The sequence below is a fragment of the Neomonachus schauinslandi genome, chromosome 13 (assembly GCF_002201575.2).
Source record: "Neomonachus schauinslandi chromosome 13, ASM220157v2, whole genome shotgun sequence".
NCBI lineage: Eukaryota > Metazoa > Chordata > Mammalia > Carnivora > Phocidae > Neomonachus > Neomonachus schauinslandi.
In genome coordinates this window covers 93,613,305-93,637,867 of record NC_058415.1, presented here as the reverse complement: position 1 = coordinate 93,637,867, position 24,563 = coordinate 93,613,305, and the positions used below count along the sequence as shown (strand labels likewise).

At 50.0% G+C, this 24,563-nt stretch overlaps 1 protein-coding gene across 1 annotated transcript in view; it reads right to left on the bottom strand.

Annotated features, from left to right (window-relative positions):
- CACNA1B (calcium voltage-gated channel subunit alpha1 B) overlaps positions 1–24,563 on the bottom strand; it is a 183,650-nt gene that overhangs the window by 15,780 nt on the left and 143,307 nt on the right. Inside the window, exons 32-37 of the mRNA XM_021691077.1 lie at positions 19,810–19,815; positions 16,075–16,191; positions 15,611–15,676; positions 14,159–14,250; positions 11,758–11,902; positions 5,976–6,103 (exon numbers count right to left, since the gene is read on the bottom strand). Coding sequence (XP_021546752.1) covers positions 5,976–6,103; positions 11,758–11,902; positions 14,159–14,250; positions 15,611–15,676; positions 16,075–16,191; positions 19,810–19,815 — 554 coding nt within the window. The remainder of the gene's footprint in view (positions 1–5,975; positions 6,104–11,757; positions 11,903–14,158; positions 14,251–15,610; positions 15,677–16,074; positions 16,192–19,809; positions 19,816–24,563) is intronic.

The window sequence follows — 24,563 nt, the reverse complement described above, 5'->3', positions numbered from 1 at the left end:
CAGCGGGCAGGGGTGACATCTGAGCTAATGAACATGGAGGGATGAGGAAGGGCTGCATCGGGGCGGCTTTGGGTTGTCAACTTCTGATTTTACACTTTTAGAAAACCACAGATAATGCCAAATCAGAAAAGAGCTGTTTCACCATGCCGGGAGAGCCGGCAGACAGAATTATGTGACCGATGAGGCCGGCCTGAGAACCACGGCAGAAACATAGCTTTCCTTAATGCTCAATTTGCTTCCAAGTTAGCCTAGAGGCTAAAGAAGTGGAGAAAACTCTAAAACAAGGCAGAAAACTAGAGCTGGGGGAGCCCCGAGGCTCTAGAGACAAACTTGACGGGTGAGTCCTGCTCCAAGCCCAGAGACGCCCGAGGCCGCCCAGGGCAGGGCTGCTGCTGGGAGTCAGGGCTGGGCAGGAAATGGGAGACCGCGGGGAGGGGGGGCGGGCGGGTGGAGGGGGCCGGGGCGTGGTGGGCAGCTGGGGTGGGATGTGGCTTGGAGCCACTCTTGCCCCTCCTGTCCACACCAGGGACAGGGCTGGGCCCAACACACGGGACAAGGCTCCAGATCCAGGGAGGTGTCTGGGGGCCGACGACTGTGTCTTCCCGAGGTAGACAGGCCACCAGGCCTGCAGCCTCACCTCCACCTCTGGGGACACCTGCCTGTGGGACCTGCTTGGGGTCCCAGAGACGAGGTCGGGTTCAGGCCACCCAGGAGAGAAAGGGGACAGCTTTTTCCTGGCAGGCACATCTGCCCCAGGGCCTGGCCCTCCTCCCAGGGTTCCCAGCCTTGGCTGAGTGGATCGATCCAGAGGTGAAGCAGGAGGGCCCGTCTTTGGGCCTCCACTGCCTCTGTCCTCGCCTCCCTCAGGGACCAGAAACCCCTCGGTTGTCAGGCTCTTCAGACTGGGAGGGGCCGCTCCTCCTGGTCTGCTTGTGCCCATGCTCTCCTCCTCTGGGGCCCTTGGCCTCCAGCCTGTCTGACCATTAGCCCACCCTTGAGAGCCTGGAGGCAAAGCCGGGAAAGACAGCTGCTTCCTTGGGCACAGGCAGGGCCTGGCCCCCAGCTCCCACCCAGCAGCCGACCCCTGCCCTCCAGGCCCAGCCAGAAAGCTTCGTGTGCACTGCCTTAGAAGGCTGTCTGTCCCCAGCCAGCTGGAGGGGTCGGGAGATCAGATGGGGGACCAAAGCGTCCAGGAGGTCGGAGTGCGGGGCAGGGCAGGACAGGAGGAAAGAGAGGTGAGGTGTCGTCATTCCCAAACCAGGCAGGGAGTGTGTGCTGTGTTTGCATTTCGGGCAGGGAAGAGTATGTCGGATGGAGGCTCTGAAGTTGCAAACCTTGTAGGCCAACCTACGAGGGCAGTTCTTCCCTAAGCCAACGGGTGGCTCAATACAACGCAACAAACTGTACATATCCTTATAATGAATCCGGCAACTGGAAAGGAAATGTCACAGGTTATGGCAACCAAGGCACGATGAGCCCATCCCGCCCGCCCACCCAGCCTGCGACAGGAAGAGGAGCCCGGCGGCTGGACAGGCAGCTCCCTGCAGGGAATCCTGGGGCTCAGAAAGCCCCAGGAGGCATGGCAATCCCAAGACCATTTCCAGAGCCTGATGCAGGCAGGAGACACACCATACAGAACAAGTGCTGGCCCCTGTCCCAAGCCCCCACTGTGCACACACTGAAACCATTGGTCTGTCTCTCCCCGGGGCCTTGTTCACCCACCCTCTCTGGCAGCCCCTACTCTTGCTCCCTGAGTGCCTGAGACCCCATGCCTGGCTCTCCTGACTGTCTCTACCTCCTGAATCTCCTGGAATCTGCTGGTCCAGCTAAGGACCCCCTAGTCCCAGGGTGGGCACCCTGGCCAACACGGACGTTTCTCTTTCCTATCCAATCAGCTCCAAATTACTTCTGGAAAAGAGGGAAGAAAGAGGAAGCCCCACTTTGGCCTCACCCAAGGTGCTTGCTAACTCACTGGACCTAAAGGATCATCACGAAGGGTCTGGAAGCATGGTGAAGCCCCCAGCCCCAATAATCACCCAACCCAATTCACAGCCTATTCTTTGGCTCATCTTCTCTCTTCCACCATCGAATCCCTCAGATGGCACCAGATGGAAAGTGGGAGCACCATACTGTCACTCCAATGCAAAAAACTGTCCTCGCTGTCTATAAAGCAAAGTCAAAGCTCCTTGTTTATCCCAAATTTCAAGACTTTCTCAACCTGTCCCAGCCGCCCTTCCAGCCCCTTTGCAATGCATTCTCTTCTCCATCAGACACAATCAGACCCCCTTCCCTTCAGCCCTGGCCCCAACCTCTTCTCTAGAGCTCAATCCATCCTGCCCTCTTCAGTTTGGCTCAAATGCCACCTCCTCTGACTCACCAGCCAGATGGGGTTTCTCCCTCCTCAGACACCCCGGGCTCACACTACGGCTCCTCTGTTCTCCCACAGTCCCGTTGGACTCAGCATCCTGAGAGCACATGCTTGCTTCACCTACACACCCCTGGTCCCCAGCACACGGCGGATGCTCAGGAATGTTGACTGGGCGGATGGATGAACACAAAGATGAGTAGACAGATTGCTTACAGGTGTGATTGTGATTCTCCTCTCAACTCTCTACCCTTCTCCAAGTGAGGCAACAGTGAAGATGGGAGAAGGCGGCACCAGAAAGCAACAAGCCCACGCCTTCTTCATCTCCCCACAGCATGCATGTGCACACGCACATGCACACATACATACCCACGCACACCTGCGTTCACACACATATACACACACAAGCACGCATGCCCGTGTACACCCATGCACGTGTGCATTCACACACGCATGCACACAAGCACACACATGTGCAAACATGCACTGCACTCACACGTTTGCACACAATCACGTGTGTGCACGCTCGTACATGTACACACAAACCATGTGGGCACATGCACACACACATGACACATGTGTACACAGACCTGTCCACATGTGCAAACATGCACTGCACTCACACATTTGCACACGATCACGTGTGTGCACGCTCGTACATGTACACACAAACCATGTGCATGTACGCACATGCACACACGCATGCCACGTGTGTACACAGACCTGTCCACATGTGCAAACATGCACTGCACTCACACATTTGCACACGGTCACGTGTGTGCACACTCGTACACGTACACACAAACCATGTGCATGTGCACACATGCACACACGCATGCCACGTGTGTACACAGACCTGTCCACGTATGCAAACATGCACTGCACTCACACATTTGCACACGATCACGTGTGCACGCTCATACACGTACACACAAACCATGTGCATGTGCGCACATGCACACACGCATGCCACGTGTGTACAAAGACCTGTCCACATGTGCGCACACACCCATGCACATATGCAATATGCACACACAGGCACACATGTATACATCTGTGCACACGCCCACAGAGCCACACAGGCGCAAACACACACATACACACACATACATATGAAAGCTTGGGAAATTTCACAGTTTTGTTGTTCTTTAAGTCTCTCCAAGAACGAGGAGACAGCAGAGCGGCCGCCTGGGATATAAAGTGGACCACATCCTTGCATCTGCCACGGAGGCTAGGAAGGGCTCAGAGCACCCTCGGTCCTGTGCCTAGGACTCAGTCTCCTCAGCTGCCTCTGCTGGGCCTTCCCCTATCCCCTGCCATCTGGAGGCAGGCTATGTTTTCAGCCCAGGCCACATGTGGGAGCAGCAAGTCTGAGTGTTAGTTGTGGGTCACATTTATGCTACTTTTGGACCATGGTCTTGTGTGCTATTTCGCAGATGCCACCTCTGGGGTGACGCTTATATTTGCTGTCTACTCTTCCATAGCACTTTCTTTACCACACTCCCAATGGCCTCTGCCTTCCAGAGGCCCCATTTTCAGAACTCTGGATTTGGGAAACAGTCTGAGCCCCCTGTGCACCATCACAAAACCACAGTCTGGCCCAAGTCCACTTCCTGTGTGTCCAAATTCTGCTCCACCTGTGCCTGGACTAGGGGAAGTCCTGGGTCTACAGTTCATAAAGATTTGGGGCAAGTCCTCCCCTCTCACAGGCCTGCACTGACTTGCCTTTGTCCCGGACGTATGGACATACCGCCCATACAGCATCTCTGCTTCCCTGCAACACACCCTTTAGAAACAATGTGCCCAGTGCTCCCTTCGCAGCACATATACTAGAAACAATGTGCCCAGAAACAGCAGCATCTCTCGAGACCACAGTGCAGATGACCCTCCTGGAATGAGCCTCAAGCCTGCCTCACTTGGAGTCTCTCCTGCTCTCTGACCTGACTGGGCCCTCCTGACCAGAGAACCCACACCTACCCCTGAGCCAGAATGAGACTGGGCACTGCAGGGCCGATGTGCTGACGCATCAGCAAAATGACAGGACTCTCCAAGGCCACAAAAACGGTCACCTACACCATGAAACATAAATAACAGCCACGCTTGTTCTGCACTGTGTGAAAATTATACAATTTTCACTACAATGGAAAACACCCAGAGACACTACAGGAATGGAAATGCCCTGGGGTTGCTGGTGCTGCCAGTGGTTTCAGGGCTTGCCCAGCCTGGGAAGGGTCTCATACAGCATCTTCTGGATCCTCACATGATGGGGTAGGGGCTCCAGGAGGGCTGAATGAGAGGAGGGTGGGGGAGCCCAGCCAAGCTCCCAGGGGCTTGAGGGTCAAAGAGCTCTGGAGCAATCCCCTTGCTGAGCTCCAGTTTAGGGAAAAACTGTGGGCAGTAGGGTCCTCACCACAATGACACTGACCATGTCCTCCAGGCCTCTACCACGCAAGGGGTGACCAAACACAGAGCTGTGCGAGGGGGACACGGGCAGGCTGGGAGCCTCGGAGAGAGGAGGTGGGAAGTGGCTACACCCCATCTTCATAGTCTTCTCATTCCCTTCGAGCGTGGGAAGGGACGGATGCCCATCCGTTTACTGATGCACTGTTCATTCACATTCATGACTGCTGAGCGCTCACCATGAGCGAGGCGAAGAACAGGCCTGTGCCTTCCTCAGCAGCCAGGTCTCTTGGCCCCTCCATGTCCTGTGTTGGCCTTGCAGAGAGCATGCCCTGAATAACTACTCAAGTATCCGCTTGAGAGAGTGAATGAATGAATAAGCAAGTGAAGAAGCAAGTGATGAAGGAACAGACAAATGGGCAGATGGTGAGTCCATGCTGCTTTGCTAGCCCCGAGGATAAGAGTATGTGTCCTGGGTGTGCAAGACTCTCCCATGGATCACGGAACACCCTTCTAACCCAAGCCAGTCCCCTCATGACATACTTGCTCTGTCTGGAAATGAACTACTCCTCACTTAATGCAACACAGTAACCCTTTCCCACCATGACCAAAGGGTCTTCAACATTCTAGACCCTTCCTGGTAACTCCTTTAATTTCAGTGAAAGTTCACCAAGCGCCCGCTATTTGCAGCCTGGGCTGGGGACACAGAGGTGCATGTTGGCTCCTGTTCCCAAGAGATGGCAGAGAGGGAGAGGCCTGAGCCCATCGGTGGGAAGAATGTCATTTCTGCCATGAAGGCCTCCAAGCTTCATGAGAATGGTGAGGCCCCAAGGGAAGGCCCTCCTGCTGTGTCCACACCCTCTCCCTTGAGCCCTCCACGCCCCTCATGTGACAGACCTGTGAGGAGACAGTACACTCCCATTTGGCAAGAGACCTGAGCCTCACAGACCCCTTGGAACCTCCTAAGTGCTGGACTGAGGGCCTCACAGAGCATTTCTCAGCCCAGGGAGCTGTGTAAGAGCACTGTGGGCATGAGAAGGAGCGTGCCACCTAGAAGGGGACCTGGCACCACCCTCTGCAGACCCCACCAAAACCGGAGGGGGTTTGACAAAACCTGTATCACGTGACACAGGTCTGAAGCCACCCAGCCCTGTCCCGAGATCCGTGGCATGGACCACCCTGAGGACCACGGAGCATGGGGGCCACTCACCACGCGGCCGGGTCGTACTCAGCCCAGACCCGGATGAACTCGTCCAGGTGGTGAGGCCCTAGGATGGAAGAGTCCCGTGTAAGGTACTCAAAATTGTCCATGATCACGGCCACAAAGAGGTTCAACATCTGCAGGACAGGAAGGAGAAGGGGTGACATAGAGAGACCTCAGCCTGCCCTCTACCCTAGCCCTTACCCTCCAGCCAAAGTCTGTGTGCGAAACCATCATGGCAGCGGAGGCCACTCAAACTCAGCCAGAGCCCGTCCAGCCCTGCTCCCCCCAGCCTCTGGGCCTCCACTACACCACCACCACCAGCCGCCGTGGCTCCCAGCCTCCTACCCCAGGGTTCTAGGTCCCGCAAACTAACCCGAGCCCCTCCCACTCCCTGCTTCTGCTGCCCTACCCTAATTCATGTTGGCAACCCCTCCTGCCCCACCTCCCATCACCATCCTCTTCCCCTCCTAGCTAGCCTTCAAGGAAAACAGCGACTTTGGAGTTAGTAGTTTGGACTCTAGAGGCCAAAAGCTCAGCTTCTTTTTTTTTTAATTGAGTTGAAATTCACATAACATACATTTAATCATTTTGAAGAGTACAACTCAGTGGCTTTAGTGTATTCACAATATTATGCAACCACCTCTCTAGTTTCAAAAATTCTTTTTTTTTTTTTTAAAGATTTTACTTATTTATTTGACAGAGAGAGACACAGTGAAAGAGAGCACAAGCAGGGAGGAGGAGCAGAGGGAGAGGGAGAAGCAGGCTCCCGCTGAGCAGGGAGCCTGATGCGGGACTTGATCCCAGAACCCTGGGATCGTGACCTGAGCCGAAGGCAGACGCTCAACGACTGAGCCACTCAGGCTCCCCTCAAAAATTCTTTATCACCCCAGAAAATGCCTTGTACTGTAAACAGTCACTCACTTATTTCCCTTTTCTCCCGTTCCCTAGCAATCTCTGTTCTGCATCTATCGGCTTGTCTATTTGGGGTACTTCATATAAAAGGAATCCTACAATACAGGACCATATAGGGCCCTTTGTGCCTGACTTCTTTCACTTAGCGTGATTTTCTGAGGCTCAGCCATTCATTTGGGTCAGAACTTCATTGCTTTTTAAGGCTGAATAATATTCCATGGTAGGTATATACCAGTTTGTTTATCTATTCATCCATTGATGGATATTTGGGTTGTTTCCACCTTTGGGCTGAACTGTTTTCCACAGAGGTTGCTGCATTTTACATTCCTATCACAATGTGCAAGAGTTACTATTTCTCCATGTCCTTGCCAATGCTGGCTATTTTCCATTAAAAAAATTATCATCATTATAGCCATCCTAGTGAGTGTGAAGCGAGTGTGTGGTTTTGAGTTTCCTTAATGCCCAAAGATGATGAATGTCTTCATGTGCTTGTTGGCCACTTTGTATATCTTTTTGGCAAAAATGTCTATTCTGATTTTTTGCCCATTTTTTAAATGGTTGTCTTTTGTAATACAGTTCTAAGAGTTGTTTATATATTTTGGATATTATCCCCTTATAAAATATGTGGATTAGTATTTTCTCCCATTCCTTAAATTATATTTTCACATTTTTTATAATCCCCTTTGACACACAAAAGTGTTTAATTTTGAGCAGTCTAATTTATTTTTTTCTTTTGTTGCTTGTGATTTTGGTGTTGAATCTAAGAATCCTCTGACAAATCCGAGATCATGAAGATCTGCCCCCTATGCTTTCTTCTAAGAGTTTTGTAGTGTTAGTTCTTACATTTAGGTCTTCCATCAATTCTGGGTTCATTTTTGTATATGGGGTGAGGTAGGGGTCCATCTTTATTTTTTTGCATATGGACATCTAGTTGTCTCTTCATCATGTCTTAAAGAAACTATTCTTTCCATACTGAACAGCGTTGGCATCCTTGTCAAAAATCAATTGTCCTGGGGCGCCTGGGTGGCTCAGGCATTAAGCGCCTGCCTTCGGCTTGGGTCATGATCCCAGGGTCCTGGGACCAAGTCCCACATCGGGCTCTCTGCTCCGCGGGAGGCCTGCTTCTCCCTCTCCCACTCCCCCTGCTTGTGTTCCTGCTCTCGCTGTCTCTGTCTCTGTCAAATAAATAAATAAAATCTTTAAAAAAAAAAATCAATTGTCCACAGATATTTGGATTTATTTCTGGAATCTCCATCCCACTCCACTGGTCTATCCTTATGTCAATACCGTACTGTCCCCGTATCATCCTTATTAAGATACATATAACTGACATAATTATAAGACACTTGAAGTGCATATTGTGGTATATATACATACATAAACATTGTGAAATCATTCCTACCATCTAGTTAATTAACACATCCATCACCTATTTTTCTTGGTAGAACACTTACGTTCTATACTCTCTTAGAAAAATTCAATTATACAATACAGTGTTATCAACTATAGTCACCATGTTTTACTTTACATCCTCAGATATTATTCATATTATAGCTGAAAGTGTGTACCCTTTTACCAACTTCTCCCTGTTTCCCCCACTCTCTAGTCCCTGGCAACAACTCTTTTACTCTCTGTTTCTACGGTTTGACTTCTAAAAAAAATTCCACATATAAGTTATACATGTAGTATTTGTCTTTTTCTGTCTGGCCTTTTTCACCTAGCATAACGCCCTCAAGACCCATCTGTGTTGTCACAAATGACAGAAGGATTTCCTTCTTTCCCATTGCTGAAAAATGTGTGCGTTGTGTGTGTGTGCGCACACACCAAATCTTCCTTATCTACTTCATCTGTTGATGAACACTTAGGTTGTTTCCACATCTTGGCTCTTAGGATTTTGATTTGCATTTCCCTGATGATAAGTGATGCTGAGCACCTTTTCATGTACCTGTCGGTCATCTGTATGTCTTCTTTGGAAAAGTATCTCTTCAGCCACATTGTTTTTACTCATGATACCGTTATAGTAAGTTTTGAAATAGGGAATGTGAGTTCTCTCACTTGGTCTCAGGGAGCCCGATGCGGGGCTCGATCCCAGGACCCTGGGATCATGACCTGAGCCGAAGGCAGACGCTTAATGCCTGAGCCACCCAGGCGCCCCGGTCTTTAATTTTCAAGATTTTTTGTTATTTGGGGCACCTTGCCATTCCATATGAATCTGAGGATCAGCTTTTCCATTCCTGTAGAAAGGCCACTGGAGCTCTGACAGGGATCACACACTGAATCTAGAGCTCACTTTGCGGGGACATTACCACCTTACCAATATTAAGTCTTTTGATCCATGGACATGCATGCCTTTCCATTTAATTAGGTCTTCTTTAACTCATTTTAGCAATATTTTGCAGTTTTCACTGTACAAGTTTTCATCTCCATGGGTATTTATTTATTCCTAGGTATTTTATCCCTTTGGGTGCTACTGGAAATGGAATTATTGCCTTAATTTCCTTTTCAGGTTGTTTACTATGTGTTGATTTTGTACCCTGACACTTTGATTAACTCATTTATTAGTTTTAGTAGCATGTGTGTGTGTGTGTGTGTGTGTGTGTTCTTCAGGATGTTCTACATATAGAATAGTATCATCTGCAAATAGAGATATCTTTACTTCTTCCTTTCCAATTTGGATGCTTTTTATTTCTTTTTCTTGCCTAACTGCTCTAACTAGGACTTCCAGCACGATGTTGAGTAAAAGTGATAAAAAGTGGGCATCCTTGGTGATGGGTATTCAAGAGGGCACGTTCTGCATGGAGCACTGGGTGTTATTCGCAAACAATGAATCATGGAACACTGCATCAAAAACTAATGACGTAATGTATGGTGATTAACATAACATAATTAAAAAAGAAAAAAAAAGTGGGCATCCTTGTCTAGTTCCTGCTATTTGGGGGAAAAGTTTATAGTCTTTCACCACTGAGTATAATGGTAACTGTAGGTTTTTCATAAATGTCCTTCATCATGTTATGGACGTTCCCTTCTACTCCGAGTTTGCTAAGTGTTTTTGTCATGAAAGGGTGTTGAATTTCGTCAAATGCTTTTCTGCACCAATGAGATAATCATGTGGGGTTTTTTCCTCATCACACTGGTTAATCCCTGTATGTTGAAAATGCATCCTTGCATTCCTGGGATAAATCCCATTTGATCATGGTGTATAATCCTTTTAATGTGTTGTTAGAACTAGTCTGTTAGTATCTTGTTCAGGATTCTTACTATATATTTATCAGGGACATTGGTTGTAGTTTTGGTTTTTTGTGGCATCTTTGCCTGCCTTTGGTATTAGCACAATGGCAGCATCACAGGATGTGTTAGGAGGTGTTTGCTCTTCTACTTTTTGGAAGAGTTTGAATAGGGGACACTTGGTTGGCTCAGTCAGTTAAGCATTCGAGTCTTGATTTCAGCTCAGGTCATGATCTCAGGGTCGTGAGACTGAGTCCCACGTCAGGCTCCGCAGTCAGCATGGAGTCTGCTTGAGATTCTTTCTCTCCCTCTTTTCCTCTCCCCTCTAAAAAAATAAAAAGAGTTTGGATGGGATTTATGTTAATTCTTTTTTAATACCATTTTCTAAATTGTGGTAAAACATACATAGCAAAAGGCTTACCAATTTAACCACTTTTAAGTGCACAGTGCAGCGGCGATCAAGCACACTGACACTGTTGTGCAATCATCCCCACCACCCATCTCCAGAACTCTTCCATCTTCCCCAGCTGAAACCCTGACCCCATTAAACACTAACTCCCACCCCCTCCCCCAGTCCCTGGCACCCGCCATCCTGCTCTCTGTCTCTATGAACTTCACTCGAGGGGCCTCAGATAGGTGAAACCATACAGTTATTTTTCCTCTTGTCACTGGTTTATTTCACTTGGCATAACGACTTCACGATTCATTCATATTGAAGCATGGGCCAGAACTGCCTCTCTTGTTAAGGCCGAATAATAGTCCCTTGTATGTTCATGTCACATTTTGTGTACCAATCGCTTGTTGATGGGCACTTTGGTTGCTCTTACCTCCTGGCCATTGTGAATAATGCTGCTATGAACGTATGTGTACAAATATTTATTCAAGTCCCTGTCTTCAGTTCTGGCATATGCCCAAAAGTGGAGTTGCTGGATCATACTGCAATTCTATTTTCAATTTACTGAGGAGCTACCATACTGACTCCCACAGCTGCTGCACCTCTTCACATTCTCACTGGCAGTGAACGAGGGCTTGTGTCTCCAGCACCCCAGCAAACGGCAGGTGCCGCTTTCTTTCTCTTCTTCTCTCATGCCTGTGTTTACTCATCAGTCGTGTTGGCTCTGTCTTTAAAATGCAGCTCAACTCCCTTCATCGCCACCCTTCGCTAGGCACTGTCACCTCCAGCCATCTCCTGACCACTCTTCACCTCTCCTGACCAGAAGCCAGAGCAAGGTTTTAAAATATCAACCAGATTGTGTCATGCCCCTGCTCAAAGTTTCCCAGAGGTGTCTGCTGACTTGGACCTAGTCCACTTACCTCCCCAACAACCAGTTTCCTGAGGCTCATCTGCCCCAGGCACACCAGCTGGAGTGCTGCTTCTTTGTAACTCATCACCATGGCAGAGGCTAAAGGCTAAAGGACAGTTGTCCCGTGGAAACTTAAAACCCTTTCTGAGAAGGAAAGGCAAGGCCCACAGGAGCTCATTACAGAGTGGGTCCTTTTAGAGGTCATCATCTCTGGGGAAACAGGACCATCAACACAGAATCAGCTTGTAATGTGACATGAATCAGTATCAGGGATCAGTGAGAGATGTAGGGGGGGCCTGGGATGGATTGAGACAGGTGGACACATGGGCACAGTGACCAGGACTTACCAGAAAGGAGCAAAGGAAGATGAAGGAGACGAAGTAGAAGTAGGCAAAGTCGCTCCCACACTCACTGGCATTGGCGTGCTCATCACAGGCCTGGTTGCTGAGACAAGACAGCATGATCTCGTGCCAGGCCTCCCCAGTGGCACTCCTGAGAAGAAGGGCAGAGCCATGAGACCCACAAAGGAAGGCCCAGACCAGCCTGAGAAGGAATCTCAGAAGAGCTGGCTCAAGTGCATACCCTCCCTGGGCTCCCTCCCGCAGAGAACCCACTCATATGTAAGGTCTGGGTAAGAGACGCCTACTTCTTAAAAAGAATCCTCTGGCATTAGGTTTTCAAATTGATCATTAACTCAGAAAGAACTAGTTACTGAAAACAAGGCACTGCACCAAAAGTGAGCACCATGGTGAGCGCCCCTTCATGGACCTCTGGCTCCTCGGAGCCAACACAGCCCTTCCTGGCCTCCCTCACCCAGCATGTGCCATCCCAGCCTTCCTTGATGCAAGAAATGGGGGCTCCACCCCTCCCGTTTCTTAGGCCAAATATATTGCAGGCTTCCCTGCCTCCACTCCTTCTCACCAGCTTCATCAGCTCATCTACCTCCAAAAAACAGCTAGACTCTCACCACTTCTCAACACCCTGGGCTAAGCAATAACCACCTCCCCTGAGCTTCTGCAATAGCTTCCTCACGGATCTTCCTGCTCTGCCCCACCCAACAGCCAAGTGGGTCCACTAAACACAGGTGAGATCAGGTCACTTCTCCTCTCAATGACCCCTCACTCACTGCAAAAGCCAAAATTCACACAACTGCCCACAGCTCTGTGAAACTCGCAGCCTGCTCTTTCCCAGTGGTCTCTGCTCGGTCCACTCCAGCCACACCGGCGTCTGCTGTTTCCTGAACACACCAAGAACAACCCCACCAGCCTGAGGGGCCACCCTGGAGGACCCTTCTTCATGGACTTTGGTCCCTGGGTATGCAGCCAGCACAAAGGCCAGATGTGCACTAGACTTGCAGGCGGACCAGAGGCCTGGGTCCCCCCCCCCAGCTTGGTGTGCCTGTGTGGCCAGCTCTGGGCACAAGCTGAGCCCACTTCCCATTAACAATGGCTAGGAGTAGGGGGCTTTTCCTGCAGGGCAGCTGTCCAATGCCAGGCCTGACTGATACTGGTGCTCACATGTGACACAGAGACCAGGGAGGAAAAGAGATCTTTGAGAACAAAGACTTAAAACTAAGGCTGGTTTCATAGGCCTGCCTCAACTCTTATAGCACGAGGCAGGACATTAATAAATGAAGAGATGAAATGAACGTAATAGCTAAAGTCCAGAGAAATGATGTCATTTGAAGAAAGTGTAGGCCTAAGGATACTTGTCCATCTGACTAAAAAAACAAGAGTCAGACAACTCTCTCCAGGCAGCTTAGCTAAGCAGATCAGTCTGATCTCCCTCCATAGAAAGAAGAACTTCCACGGGCCCTGGAATGCATCTGCCTGGGATTAACCGTGCTGGGCCTCCCCCAGCACAGGCCTTACAGCATCCTGGTGCATCTGCATAAACAAACACACGTGTGGGCACCTCCAGAAGGAGCCCCAGGCAGGGTTTTATGTCAGCACCCCTCCTCCACAAGTCCCTACGAAGAGCTCCTTTCTTCCCTCCTAGGGTCATGTGGTGGGCTTGCCTTAACGAAGGGGACCCTGGAGGCAGTGAGACACATTCACCCCCTCCCCACAGCCCCCAAACCAGGATGGCCCACACAGAGTGCCACATCTCGGAACAAAAGCTGACACGCAGCCCTGTCGAGCACACAGGGAGGCGCCTGAGCCAGAAACAAGCTACTCTGCCTGCCTTGGAGCCTGGAGCCTAGGGAATTGCAGTCCTGTGAGCCATGGGGGGCTCACAGTGAGTGGAGACACTCACACCAGCGGCTCTGGCCAGTTGAGTTCCTTGGGTCCCTGAGTAACACACTCTGTGTCCCCCTGCCCTGCTCCGCACCCCCCCGGCCCCCGATCCCACAGACCCTGCAGTCAACAAGGTGAGCAGATGGAAAGCCTTGGCCAGCACACCAAAAAAGGCCCTGCTGGACACCTTCTGTCCTCCCAGACCCTTGGCTGCAGGTTCACCAGAGGCCTTCTGGCCACCGCCAGGGATCTGAGCTGAGGTGGTCAAGGCCAGCCTCACCTGGGGCTCTCAGGTTGACCTCCCTCAGGGGCTTCCCTTCCGTCTGTCCCGAGGCCCAGGAACCCTTAGGGAAGGAAGGAGGAAAAGGGGAGAAGAAGCTGGGAAGGCCCACTGAGGGGAAGCCAGCACAAGCTGGGGGTCAGAGGGGGGTGGCCCTCTGGGTCAGCACACGCCCTGTCCCTCCTGAACAGAGGAGCCTCTGAGCCTGCGCTGACTCCACAAACAACACACCTGAACAACAGCATCAAGGCTTGTAAAAACGTCCTGAAGTTGTTGTGCCGGTTGATGCTGGTGTCATCATCCAGGGCAATATTTCCAAAAACCTGAAATGAGAAAGAAGGCTGCAGGCTGATACTGCTGGGTCCTCAGGAGCTGTGGCCAGGCAGAAGAGGATGTGTGCACATGAGGACCCAAAAGGCACAGGACGCTGCCCTTAGCCACCACCACTGCTGCAGGGGCTGGAGGGGCCAGCACTTCCAGCCAAACACGTCACTGCCCCCCCCCCCCCCAGCTCTGCATGTCTACAACTGCAAGTCTGCATGCCGAGTAAGAATGCCACCCGGAGCTAAGTTTACATGGGCTGCGCTATATATAAGACAGGAAGCATTTGAAAGTTCACTCTGTCATCGATGACTCCGAAGCAGTAATTATATTGGTAATAGCTATGAGGTCAACTTGAAAGTTTCTTTTTAAATTTCTGTGCAAATATCACAATGGGCTTTTTATCCATTTTAATTGATTTCTTTTTAGTGTTAGGAATGCAAACAAGTCAGTAACTGTACTTGGCTTAAAATCTGGAATCTGGCTGAAAAATTTATGAACTATCACATATTCACCAAAAACAAAGATCAGTGACCCTTCTGGTCTGATCAATTCCCAAACCAAAGTGGGCACAAATATATATATATTTTAAATAGCATCAGATCTCAGCAAATTTTAAAGGAAGAGAACCTTTTCAATCCTTGAAGTAGAGTTTAAAAATCAGTTCTCAGCTAACCTTTAAGACAATGGCTTCTCCCACTATAATTTAACATTTGGATCCATCTCCCACCCTACTGTTGAAAAGTGGCCAGATGCCAAAGATTTAAAACTGGAACACTGCTTTGTGTCTTTTAAATGTTTTTCCAAATAGCTGACAAAGGGTTCTTTGGCAAAATAAAGGCAATCTAACTTGTCCAAGCTGAATTTGACAGTACAGTGATCTGGTGTGATCCTGTTGACTTTTTTCTTCTATGATATATAATTTCCTGTAAAGGATCAGGTCAACTCTCTGGACTATCAGAATGACCAGCTGGTGCTTTGCAGGCCACTCAGCACCAGGAAGATGTGCTCAAAAGCTCCACCACCATGGGGGCCCAGCACCCAATCAAACATGCCCATCAACACCCTAACAGCCCAATGGGGTTCCATTCAGGAGCACAGCAGAGCATTTTCCCGCAGACGGGGGAGCTACGCCTCACTAGTGGACTCTGGGTGACAGGCCCAAACCCATGGTGCCCAGCCTCCGTGTCCGTATTGGTAGAAGCAGCCTTTCTGAGAATTAAGTTCATAAAGTGCTTCAAACATAGAAATGTTCCCCAAGTGCCAATCTGTCATTGTTACCATTTGATGACCATGATCAGTGCCCTTTTGCCCCAGGGCACAGGGGCCCCTTCAGCTCCCTGTCCCATCAGGCGCACCCACCTGCATGCCGATGATGGCGTAGATGAAGAACAGCATGGCGATGAGCAGACACACGTAGGGCAGGGCCTGTGGAGACACATGGAGGACAGGGCAGCTCCAGGGAGGGCTGCCCAGCTACCTTGCTCGGGCCTCATCTGCAGAGTGGACGGTGGCCAGGTCTCTGGGGCCACCCAGACCCCAGCGACCAGAGATCCACCCCCACTGACCATGAAGCCTCTCCACCAAGAGACTGCCTCAGTTCCTTCGTCTATAATCAGTCATAGAACCCACCTCAGAGTCAGTGAGCATTACCAAGATGCTCTCTGGATCACTTAAAATGTCTTCGTAAACTACAATAGGATAACGGGTGCCAACAAGGAGCCTCCACGAGGAGGGGCTGCTCTGGTGGCAAGGAGGAGGTGGTGGCCACAGCACTGTGCTCACACAGGGGAGGGTCAGGGCACGAGGGCCGTGCCTGGCTTCACCTTGAAGGACTGGACGAAGGTCCACAGCAGGATGCGGATGGTATAGCCCTGGCGCAGCAGCTTGATGAGCCGGGCAGCACGGAAGAGGCGGAGAAAGCTGAGGTTGATGAAATTGTTCTGTAGGGAAGAGAGGCTGTTCTCTAACCTGCAGAGACCAGCCTCCTGCAACTGCAGGGGCTGCTCCCCACCCACCTCTCCCTGGCGTGCTGTGGTCCCGAAGAAAAGCGGATACAAGGAGAGGTTGAACAAAACATCACTGCTCTACAGTATAAGCAGCAATCGGCCACCAGAAAACCTTCCAAAAGTAAAGCTTGTCATTGCAAATCACTTCTCATGCAGCAAATCAAAGAAACCCCTCTGCTTTAGGCTCCCCTGCCCCTGGCAGGGAGGGAGAGAGAGAAAAATTCTCAGAAGCAGCTCCTTGCTGCCAGGTGGAGCCAGGAGACCAACTGTGGACGGGCCTCTAACACTGACCGCCTCTTGCAAGACGCAGCCAAGCCGTCCAAGTGCCGGGCAGGGCTGCTTCTTCACCGAGAGCCTCTGAAGGGCCCTTCGCTTCTCCATACGGCTAGCAAAGTCCCTGCTGCCTGGGACCTGGCAGAGGGGCAAACATCTCTTCTGGGGCTGCTCCTGGTGCCTGCAGACAAGTCACCATAGGAAGGGTAAGTGTTGGCGATCCTGCTGCCCACACCACGGAAGCCACTTACGAAATCCGCAAATGGTCTCAACTCCAGAGATCCCAGGGTATCTAGCACTGCTCCCTCATCCAAGAGGTTCAAAATCAAGCACAAAAAGAAGCAATAAACTCTGGACTCCACAGATTACCTGGGAGTGAGGCTTCCACCCTGGCCCAGGGGCGCCTTGAGTTATGGGCACATCCCCTTCAGGGAGCATGGCTCTGGACGGTGTCCATGACTTGGGGGTGCTTGTGGCCCTGGGCAGCCTCCCACCCTCTGTCTGCTTGGAGACCAGGTGCCTGCACGCAGCCTGACAGCAGCTTCCTGCCACCTTGGTGTTTTAACATATGCAAGCAGCTCAGGCCTAGACACATCGTATCGCCAGATTCAGTGGTCAGATGAAGAGAAAAGAACACGACATGTTGAATGAGAGCAGCAGTAGGAGAGCACGTGCAGGAGGCATGGGGAGCCTGGGGAGAGCTGGCCGCCCTCCCTCCAGGGCTGCCCATCTGCTCTTGGCTGGGCTGAGGCCTTCGGGGGAGAGGCAGGTCTCACTCTTACTTCTAAGGACAGTGGCCCCAATCCAGCCCTTGTCTGCCTCTTCGGTTCCCACCAGGGTGGCTGGAGATTAGACTGTCTCTGCTGGAGGGCTAGATGTTGGAGCCATGGGGTGGGAGGTCTGGTAGTCACAAGGAGGTGCTGACTGTGGTCCAGATCAGCAAGAAGGCAGGAGTGGACCTTGAGGTGTGACCCTGGAGGGCACACAGTTTGCCTAGCGCTCTCTCACCTGCTTGTGCTGGGGAAAGTGAATCTCAGTGGTACAGGATGCCCAAGAGACATCCACACCCGCCCCGTGGGCCCCAGTTCTCAAATGAGCCAGTCACCTCGGGAGGATGGGCACAGAGATGGAAGGGAGACTTTGTCTACAGTGCTGGGAAATCCTTTGTACAAGACAAGAAAGCAGAGGAACAGGAGGGAGCTTCCAAGGGCCCGGCCTCTAAAGCACCTGCTCACTTGGGTGTGGAGGGGCCAACGCTGTGATAACACAGTTATCATTTGCCCAGCCCAAAGCACTCTGCTCAGGCCACTGGCACAGACAAGATTTCCTGGAGATATTGGGGAAAATCTAGGCTCTGGGTGAGAAAGAAGGGATGGAAGACAAGGCAGGGGAAGGCACTGTCCATCCACAGAGTTAGTGCATGAACGCAAAGCTCAACAAGTCACCTACTACTGCTTGTTGAGACTCAAGTTCTCACCCCTCCTCCCAGATGTCTTTTCTCGGGGCTCCAGGGGGCATTCGGGAGAGGGGTGGGGGTGGCAACAGACAGACAGCCCTAGAGAGCCATGAGGACGGATGGCGGCAGCAGCCACAGACACTCCGAGCACAGCGTGGCAGGCAGAGCACTCCGTGGCTGCGCCCAGGGCGGGAGCTGCCTGGCACCACCATGCGAGCGCATGCAGGAGAGCAGGGGGCAGCAAGCACACGGCAGCCTCCCCACGGCTAGTCGCCTCTGGCCTCGGCCAACCCTTTGGAGGTGGACAGAGCTTGCCCCATCCTCCCAGAGTCCGTGGTTCCTGTCACACCAGAGAGCACCTGCTACTTCACCTACCATTTCAAAGCCAGGCCCTGCCTTATTGCCATCTGCCTCTGCATCAGGAAAGGTCTAGAGCACCCCAAAGATGCATCATCGCACCTCTCAATGTGGTAGCTGATTCACCTTGAGGGTACACTGGTCCCTGGCTCCTCTGAGCCCCTTGCTTCCTCATCCACAAGATGGAGACATGAGGACATTGTGCCCAGACAGTGAGGAGTCTGAGATTTAAGGGATTTAAAGGTACGCCGGGCATTGTGAAACACGGCCCCCACAAAGGGGATCAACAGGCCTCAGACCCAGGTCGGCCTCTCCTGCGTCCAAGTACATCACTGTTTCCAGGCAGGGTCAAGCAAAGTGACCTGTGCACATCTGCTGGGGGCCACAGTCCATGCTGCAACAAACTGCTCTCCTAATCAGCTTTGTTCTCATGGGACAACGATGAAGAAAAGAAAAGCTCTGTATACCCCAACATGCGTAGCATGTCAGGTGATGATGTGTGCTCTGGAGGACGACGAAGGGCATGGGGCGGGGTGGGGGGTGGCGGTGCTCTTCCCAAGTGGACAGGAAATGGCCACGAAAAGGCCTGAGTGAGTCGAAAATTTCTGCGGCATCAAATGGCATTTTCTCACAACTCAAGATCTTCTGCTCCACTTGTGAAATACTTTATCATTAGTGTTTGTTTTCTGTAACAGGAATCTCAAATATTTGCTACTTTATGTGAATTTCCAGTTACAGCTTCAGTTTAATCTGCTCTCCTCTCAAACATCACTGAAGGCCTGGAAGGAAGCCCCAGTTCATGCTACCTGTACTCCACACGAGCTCACTGAGCAAGGGTGCACCAGTGGATGCCTGGGTGCAAGAGCCCTGAGCTTCACTTTCTCTGGGGGCAGACCCTCTTCCCACTCCATTAGGCCTTACACCACCCCTTTTTGAATCATGAAGACAAAATCTCCAATCCCCTCCAGCCCTGAGACCCAGAGAGGGTTCCCTATAGAAGGGCATGTCCAGGGAGAATGCTATGGGAGACATCATCAGAGGCCACTGGGGAGAACCAGCCTTGTATGTTGGTACGGTGGGGACAGAGCAGAAGGGAGATGGTGCAAGAGAAACCACGGACTCTACAGGATCAGGTCCAAACTCATGTCCTACAAAATCCCTCCAATTCTGAGCCCAATCCCGACAAGAAAAACTGGGCACTTACCCGCTTCACTCAGAAGACCCTCCACCTCCTCTCTAGACCCAAGGCCAGTTCCTGAATCAAATGGCTCCTGGGAGGGCCTTCAGAAGCCCCTGCTGGACCCCAGGAGCCGAGGAGAAGAGGCCAGAGGGGATGGGTACTGCCAGACTCTGACCACACACCTTAGGAAGGCAGTGGTGAGGAGTCACAGGAAATGGAAGAAAGAACAGGAGTAGAGCAAGCAAAGCAAGGAGTTTTAAGAACTGTTTAAAGTCATGAAACCAACCGTTTCCTATATGTGATGTTTTCATGGATGGATATTTGCGTATTATTTACAAATTGGGATGTTTGAGCAGCAGGTGCACAACATACAGACGGAGACATGGTTTTCGCATTGTATGTTGGTTGGATGGCGTGAGTCAGCAGGTAGGTTAAGGTAAATCAAGAACAAAAACAGAAAACAAAAGAGAAAATGAGTCATCAACACAAGCAAAAACTCAAACTTTGAATACCTCACTGGAAAATTTTAGGATTTTAGTAAACTTTGCATATTTGGCTTAAAATGCATCAAATCAAAACATATTTTTGAAATCTGTAGGTTATGCAGACAGGGTGGCATTCATTTGCATTCCTGTTTGTAATGCAAATCCAAAGATGACTCACAGACACTTATTTTTTTATTTCCAGGCAAAGAAATCAATGTCAGTTTTATGCTTGCTTGGGAATGCTGTCTCTACATGACCCTGGTTAAGACTATTACTCTATTTTGATTAAGTTGGTGGTGGGAACTGACACTCATATTTTTGCCTAAGGAAAAAAAAGTACATTCACAAAGTAACATATGAAGTGACTACAAATGAACAAAAATAAAGACACCACTAATCCACACGACGACTTCATTTCATCTTTTCCCCTCTCGGCAGACCTGGGTGAAGGACTGAGCTCCGAGAGCACTAGCAGCCAGGGCACAGCGGACCTTCCAAGCCAAGCGGCTCCTCAGCCCTCCCACCGGCCCTGCTGGGCATCAGGGGCTGATGGCAGCAGCCATGGAGGGCTTATTTGAAGTAAGGTCTGATACAACCACAAGCCCCCTTGGCCTTGTGTGTCCAACAGCTGAGGAACAGACACTGGGCTGCTCCAGCCACCTGCGCTACAGAAGGTCTCTGCCTTGTGTGCGGGCCTCCTTGGAGGCAGAGGTTTCCCTGGAAGACAGCTGGGCATCGTGCTCTCTGCATGTCTGGCAACCCCCACCCCAGATGCCTGCTCATCAGTCCGCCCTCTCTGGCCAGGAGGCACACGCATGAAGAAACCCCCAGAGCTGTGCCCTTGCAGATGGGAGCGCAATGTCTGGATCCCTTTATCCAGGGAACAAAGATTCCTGTGTCCAAGGACGAGGCCCGTAAGGATCAGCAGCCAGCTTGCTCCTCCCAGAAACCACACTGGTACGAACTGTTTCTGGATGAGAAGCACTTGGCCACAATGCCAATGGTTGGTGTGACAGAACATCCTTGGTTTTTGTGTGAAAATGGCAGCTCAGAACTTTCCCCGCATTATTTGGATTATTGATTTTTTTTAAATGTTTTATTTATTTATTCATGAGAGTCAGAGAGAGAGAGAGAGAGGCAGAGGCAGAGGGAGAAGCAGGCTCCCCACCTAGCAGGGAGCCCGATGCGGGACTCGATCCAGGACCCTGGGATCATGACCTGAGCCGAAGGCAGACGCTTAACCATCTGAGCCACCCAGGCGCCCCGGATTATTAATTTTTTAAAACCATAAAACACACCACATACACAAAAGAATATGTATAAATACGTGTATGGATGCACATTTTCAAAGAAAAATCATAGAACGTCCATATATTCATCACCCAGCTTAAAGAAAACAGAATGTCACCATTACTTCTGAAGCCCGTCCTGTCTCCCTTTCTCCTCCCCAGATGTAGTAGCTACCCTTAATTCTTGTTAATAATTGCTTTTCTTTACTGTCTTACCACAAACTCTTAAAATGCGTTACACTTGACTTTTCTTAGCCTTTTAATGGGACTCTACCGTATGCAGTCTTCGCGGACTTGGGCAAACTTGTGCTGACGGCGAGCAAACTCTGCTTCTGAGAAGCATCCCTCTTGATGCGGAGACCACCACCCTCCAGCGCGTGCGGCACTTCACTATGTTCACGTCCCCTAACAATCAGTGCGTTCCGCTGCTACTGTGAACAGGGCAGCCACGACCCTCTGTGTGAAAGTGTCTCCAGGTCACCTGCCCAGACACCCTCTGGCTTATGTGTCTAAGTCGCTGCAGGCATGCATATGTCCAGCTTTCTGGGGATTGCCACACTCTTCCGAAAAGGTTGTCCAACGAACACCCCCAGCAATAGCGTGGAGGTTCTGGTTGTCCCACTTGCTAACCATTGGCATGGCTGGAATTCCCGTTTGACATTTGACAAACCAGAGGGTGTGAAATGGCATCTCAATGTCATTTCACTTTACATTTCTTTAATTACAAATAAGGGTGAGCAGCTTTTCCTATGTTAATTGGTCATTTCTGTTTCTTATTCTTTTAGTAAAATGCCCAATTATGCCTTCAGCTCATTTTTCCATTTGGTTGCTTTTGTTTTTCTTAATGATTCACAGAAGAGCCTTGCACATTCTGGACACTAACCTTTGTTAATGGTTTGGAAAACCTCTCTGCCCTCCGGCCACGCCTTTGTCACTAAATGTTGGTGCATCATAGAACTCAGTAGCTCATTCTTTTCTCTCCTTTATTGATCTCATTCAGTCTCATGGATCTGATATCATCTTATATGCTCATGGTTCCCAATCCTATGAGACTGGCATGAATCTCTTCTCCAAACTCCAGGCCCATCTGTCCAACGGCCTGTTGGATGATTCCTTCAGGAAGGCCAACAGGCAACTCAAATCTAACATTTACAAATCGCATCCAGTCCACATGTACAAACAGTCCACAACAAACCTGTTCCACCCACGGTCTTTCCCATTTCAATTAATGATAATCCATGTTCCCAAGTACTTGCTCAGACTTTGATGCCATTCTTGCTCAATTTTCACACAGACATCTGGTCCATCTGCAGCTCTACTGGAAAATACATCCAGAATGACGGTCTCTCACCTTAGCCCCTCTGCCGGGCTCCCTGCTATGGCATTCAGTGGCACTCACATCCTCACAGGCCCAATACTCAATTGTCAGCATCCACATCTTTTTTTCCTGAGAATTTTCCCAGGCCAGGACACAAGTGCCAGAGAATTAACATTCTCTGGCCCCCTCTCCCCAGCAGGCTTCAACTAGTAGCTAACAGTACTTGCTGAAAAATACCCCAGTCATCCTGCCACTTGCTGGGATAATGGAGGCTCAGGGCTCCTAATGAGGACCCACAGTGGTAACTGACTTCATAGTACCATGTACTGGCTGCCTCCCTTCCCTGGCTCACTTCCTTGTTCCCCTAGTATTCCAGGGATCACCTCCCAAATAAATGACTTGCATTGAACTCCTGTCTTGGGGTCTGTTTCTGGGATAACCCAACTAAGCCCTAACTTGCCTAGCTGCTTCTGCCTGTGCCCTGCACTATATTCTCAGCCAGAGGTTTGGTCTGAAAAGCCAGATTATGTCACTCCTCTTCCTACCTCACTCAAAATAAAAACCAAAATTTACTGCAACTGCAAACCCTTCCCTGCTCCCCATTTCCTCTGCCCTTGCTGCTTCCCCCCTTGTTCACGATGCTCCTACAGCAGTGTGCCCACGTCCTCCCTCAGGCGTGCAGGTGCAGGGTGGGTGCCGGGCTCAGTGTGGCTCCCCCAGGGCCCCCTGCTCCACGTCCTCACAAACCCAGACATCTTCACTTGGAAGTCAGCAACTCAGTGACGTCTTGTCTGAGCACACAGCCATCAAAGCCCCCCTCCCCCCAATCCGGTGTCTCATACCGCTTCTCTGCTGTGCCTTCTCCCAGTGCCTCTCATTGTGTAACACTGTGTCTCTCTCACTGGAATGAAACTCCAGAAGAGCAGAGATTTTCATCTTTTGTCCCAGCACTTAGAATACTGCTTAGCACATGATAGGCAGTGCATAAATATTTATAATGGATAAACAAAGGAATGTGATGCAAATATCCCCTCCCTCTTCATGGACTGCCCTTTCTTCTTTTGATAAACAGAAACTCTTTATTTTATAGAATTTTTTTTCAGTTATGGATGGTGCTTCCTATAGTTTGCTTAAGCAATCAGTCCCTATCCCAAGGTCTTAAAGATAATCTCCTGTATTTTCTTCTAAGAGTTTTAAATTTTTTTCCTCTTGCATTTAAGTATTTTCATCCATTTGAAATCGATTTTTTTTGTGAATGATGTGAAGATCCAATTTCTGTCTTTCCCTATATTGATCATCATTATACCCACATCAATTGTTGAATTGTCTCCCCACTAAGTAGCACAGTCATACATCATGTTTCCATATACGAGTGATTTTGATTCTAGGCTCTTGATTCTGTCCATTGACTCATTTACTATCCCCAAGCCAGCACCACAGTCTTAACGTTCTAGCTTTATAGTAAGTCTTACCATCAACAAGAACAGTACCTCTCCACCCCGACTGCCCCAGCAGCACTTTCTGCTTCTTAAGTATCTTGAGTATTTAAGGGGCCTTTGCTCTTTCTGATGAGTTTTAGAAGCAACTTGCCAATTTCCATAACAGACAAAACAAAAACAAATTCACTTACTGAAATTACATTGAACCTACAGATCAGTTTGGGCAAAACCATCTCTGAAATTGACACTACTTATTGTTTTACGTGCTATCTGACACCATCTATTTAAGTCTCCTTTACTATCTTTCCCTGAGGTTTAGCACTTTTCCACATAAAGATCCTGTGTGTGGATGTTATTAGGGTTACAGCCAGGACTGCTGATGCTGTTATGACATGCAGTCTACTACTCACTCAGGTACTCCACTCAGCAACTGTGCTAAACACTCTTAGCAGCTTGAGATTATTCCAGATTTCATCTACAGATAATAATGTTATCTATGAATAATGGCA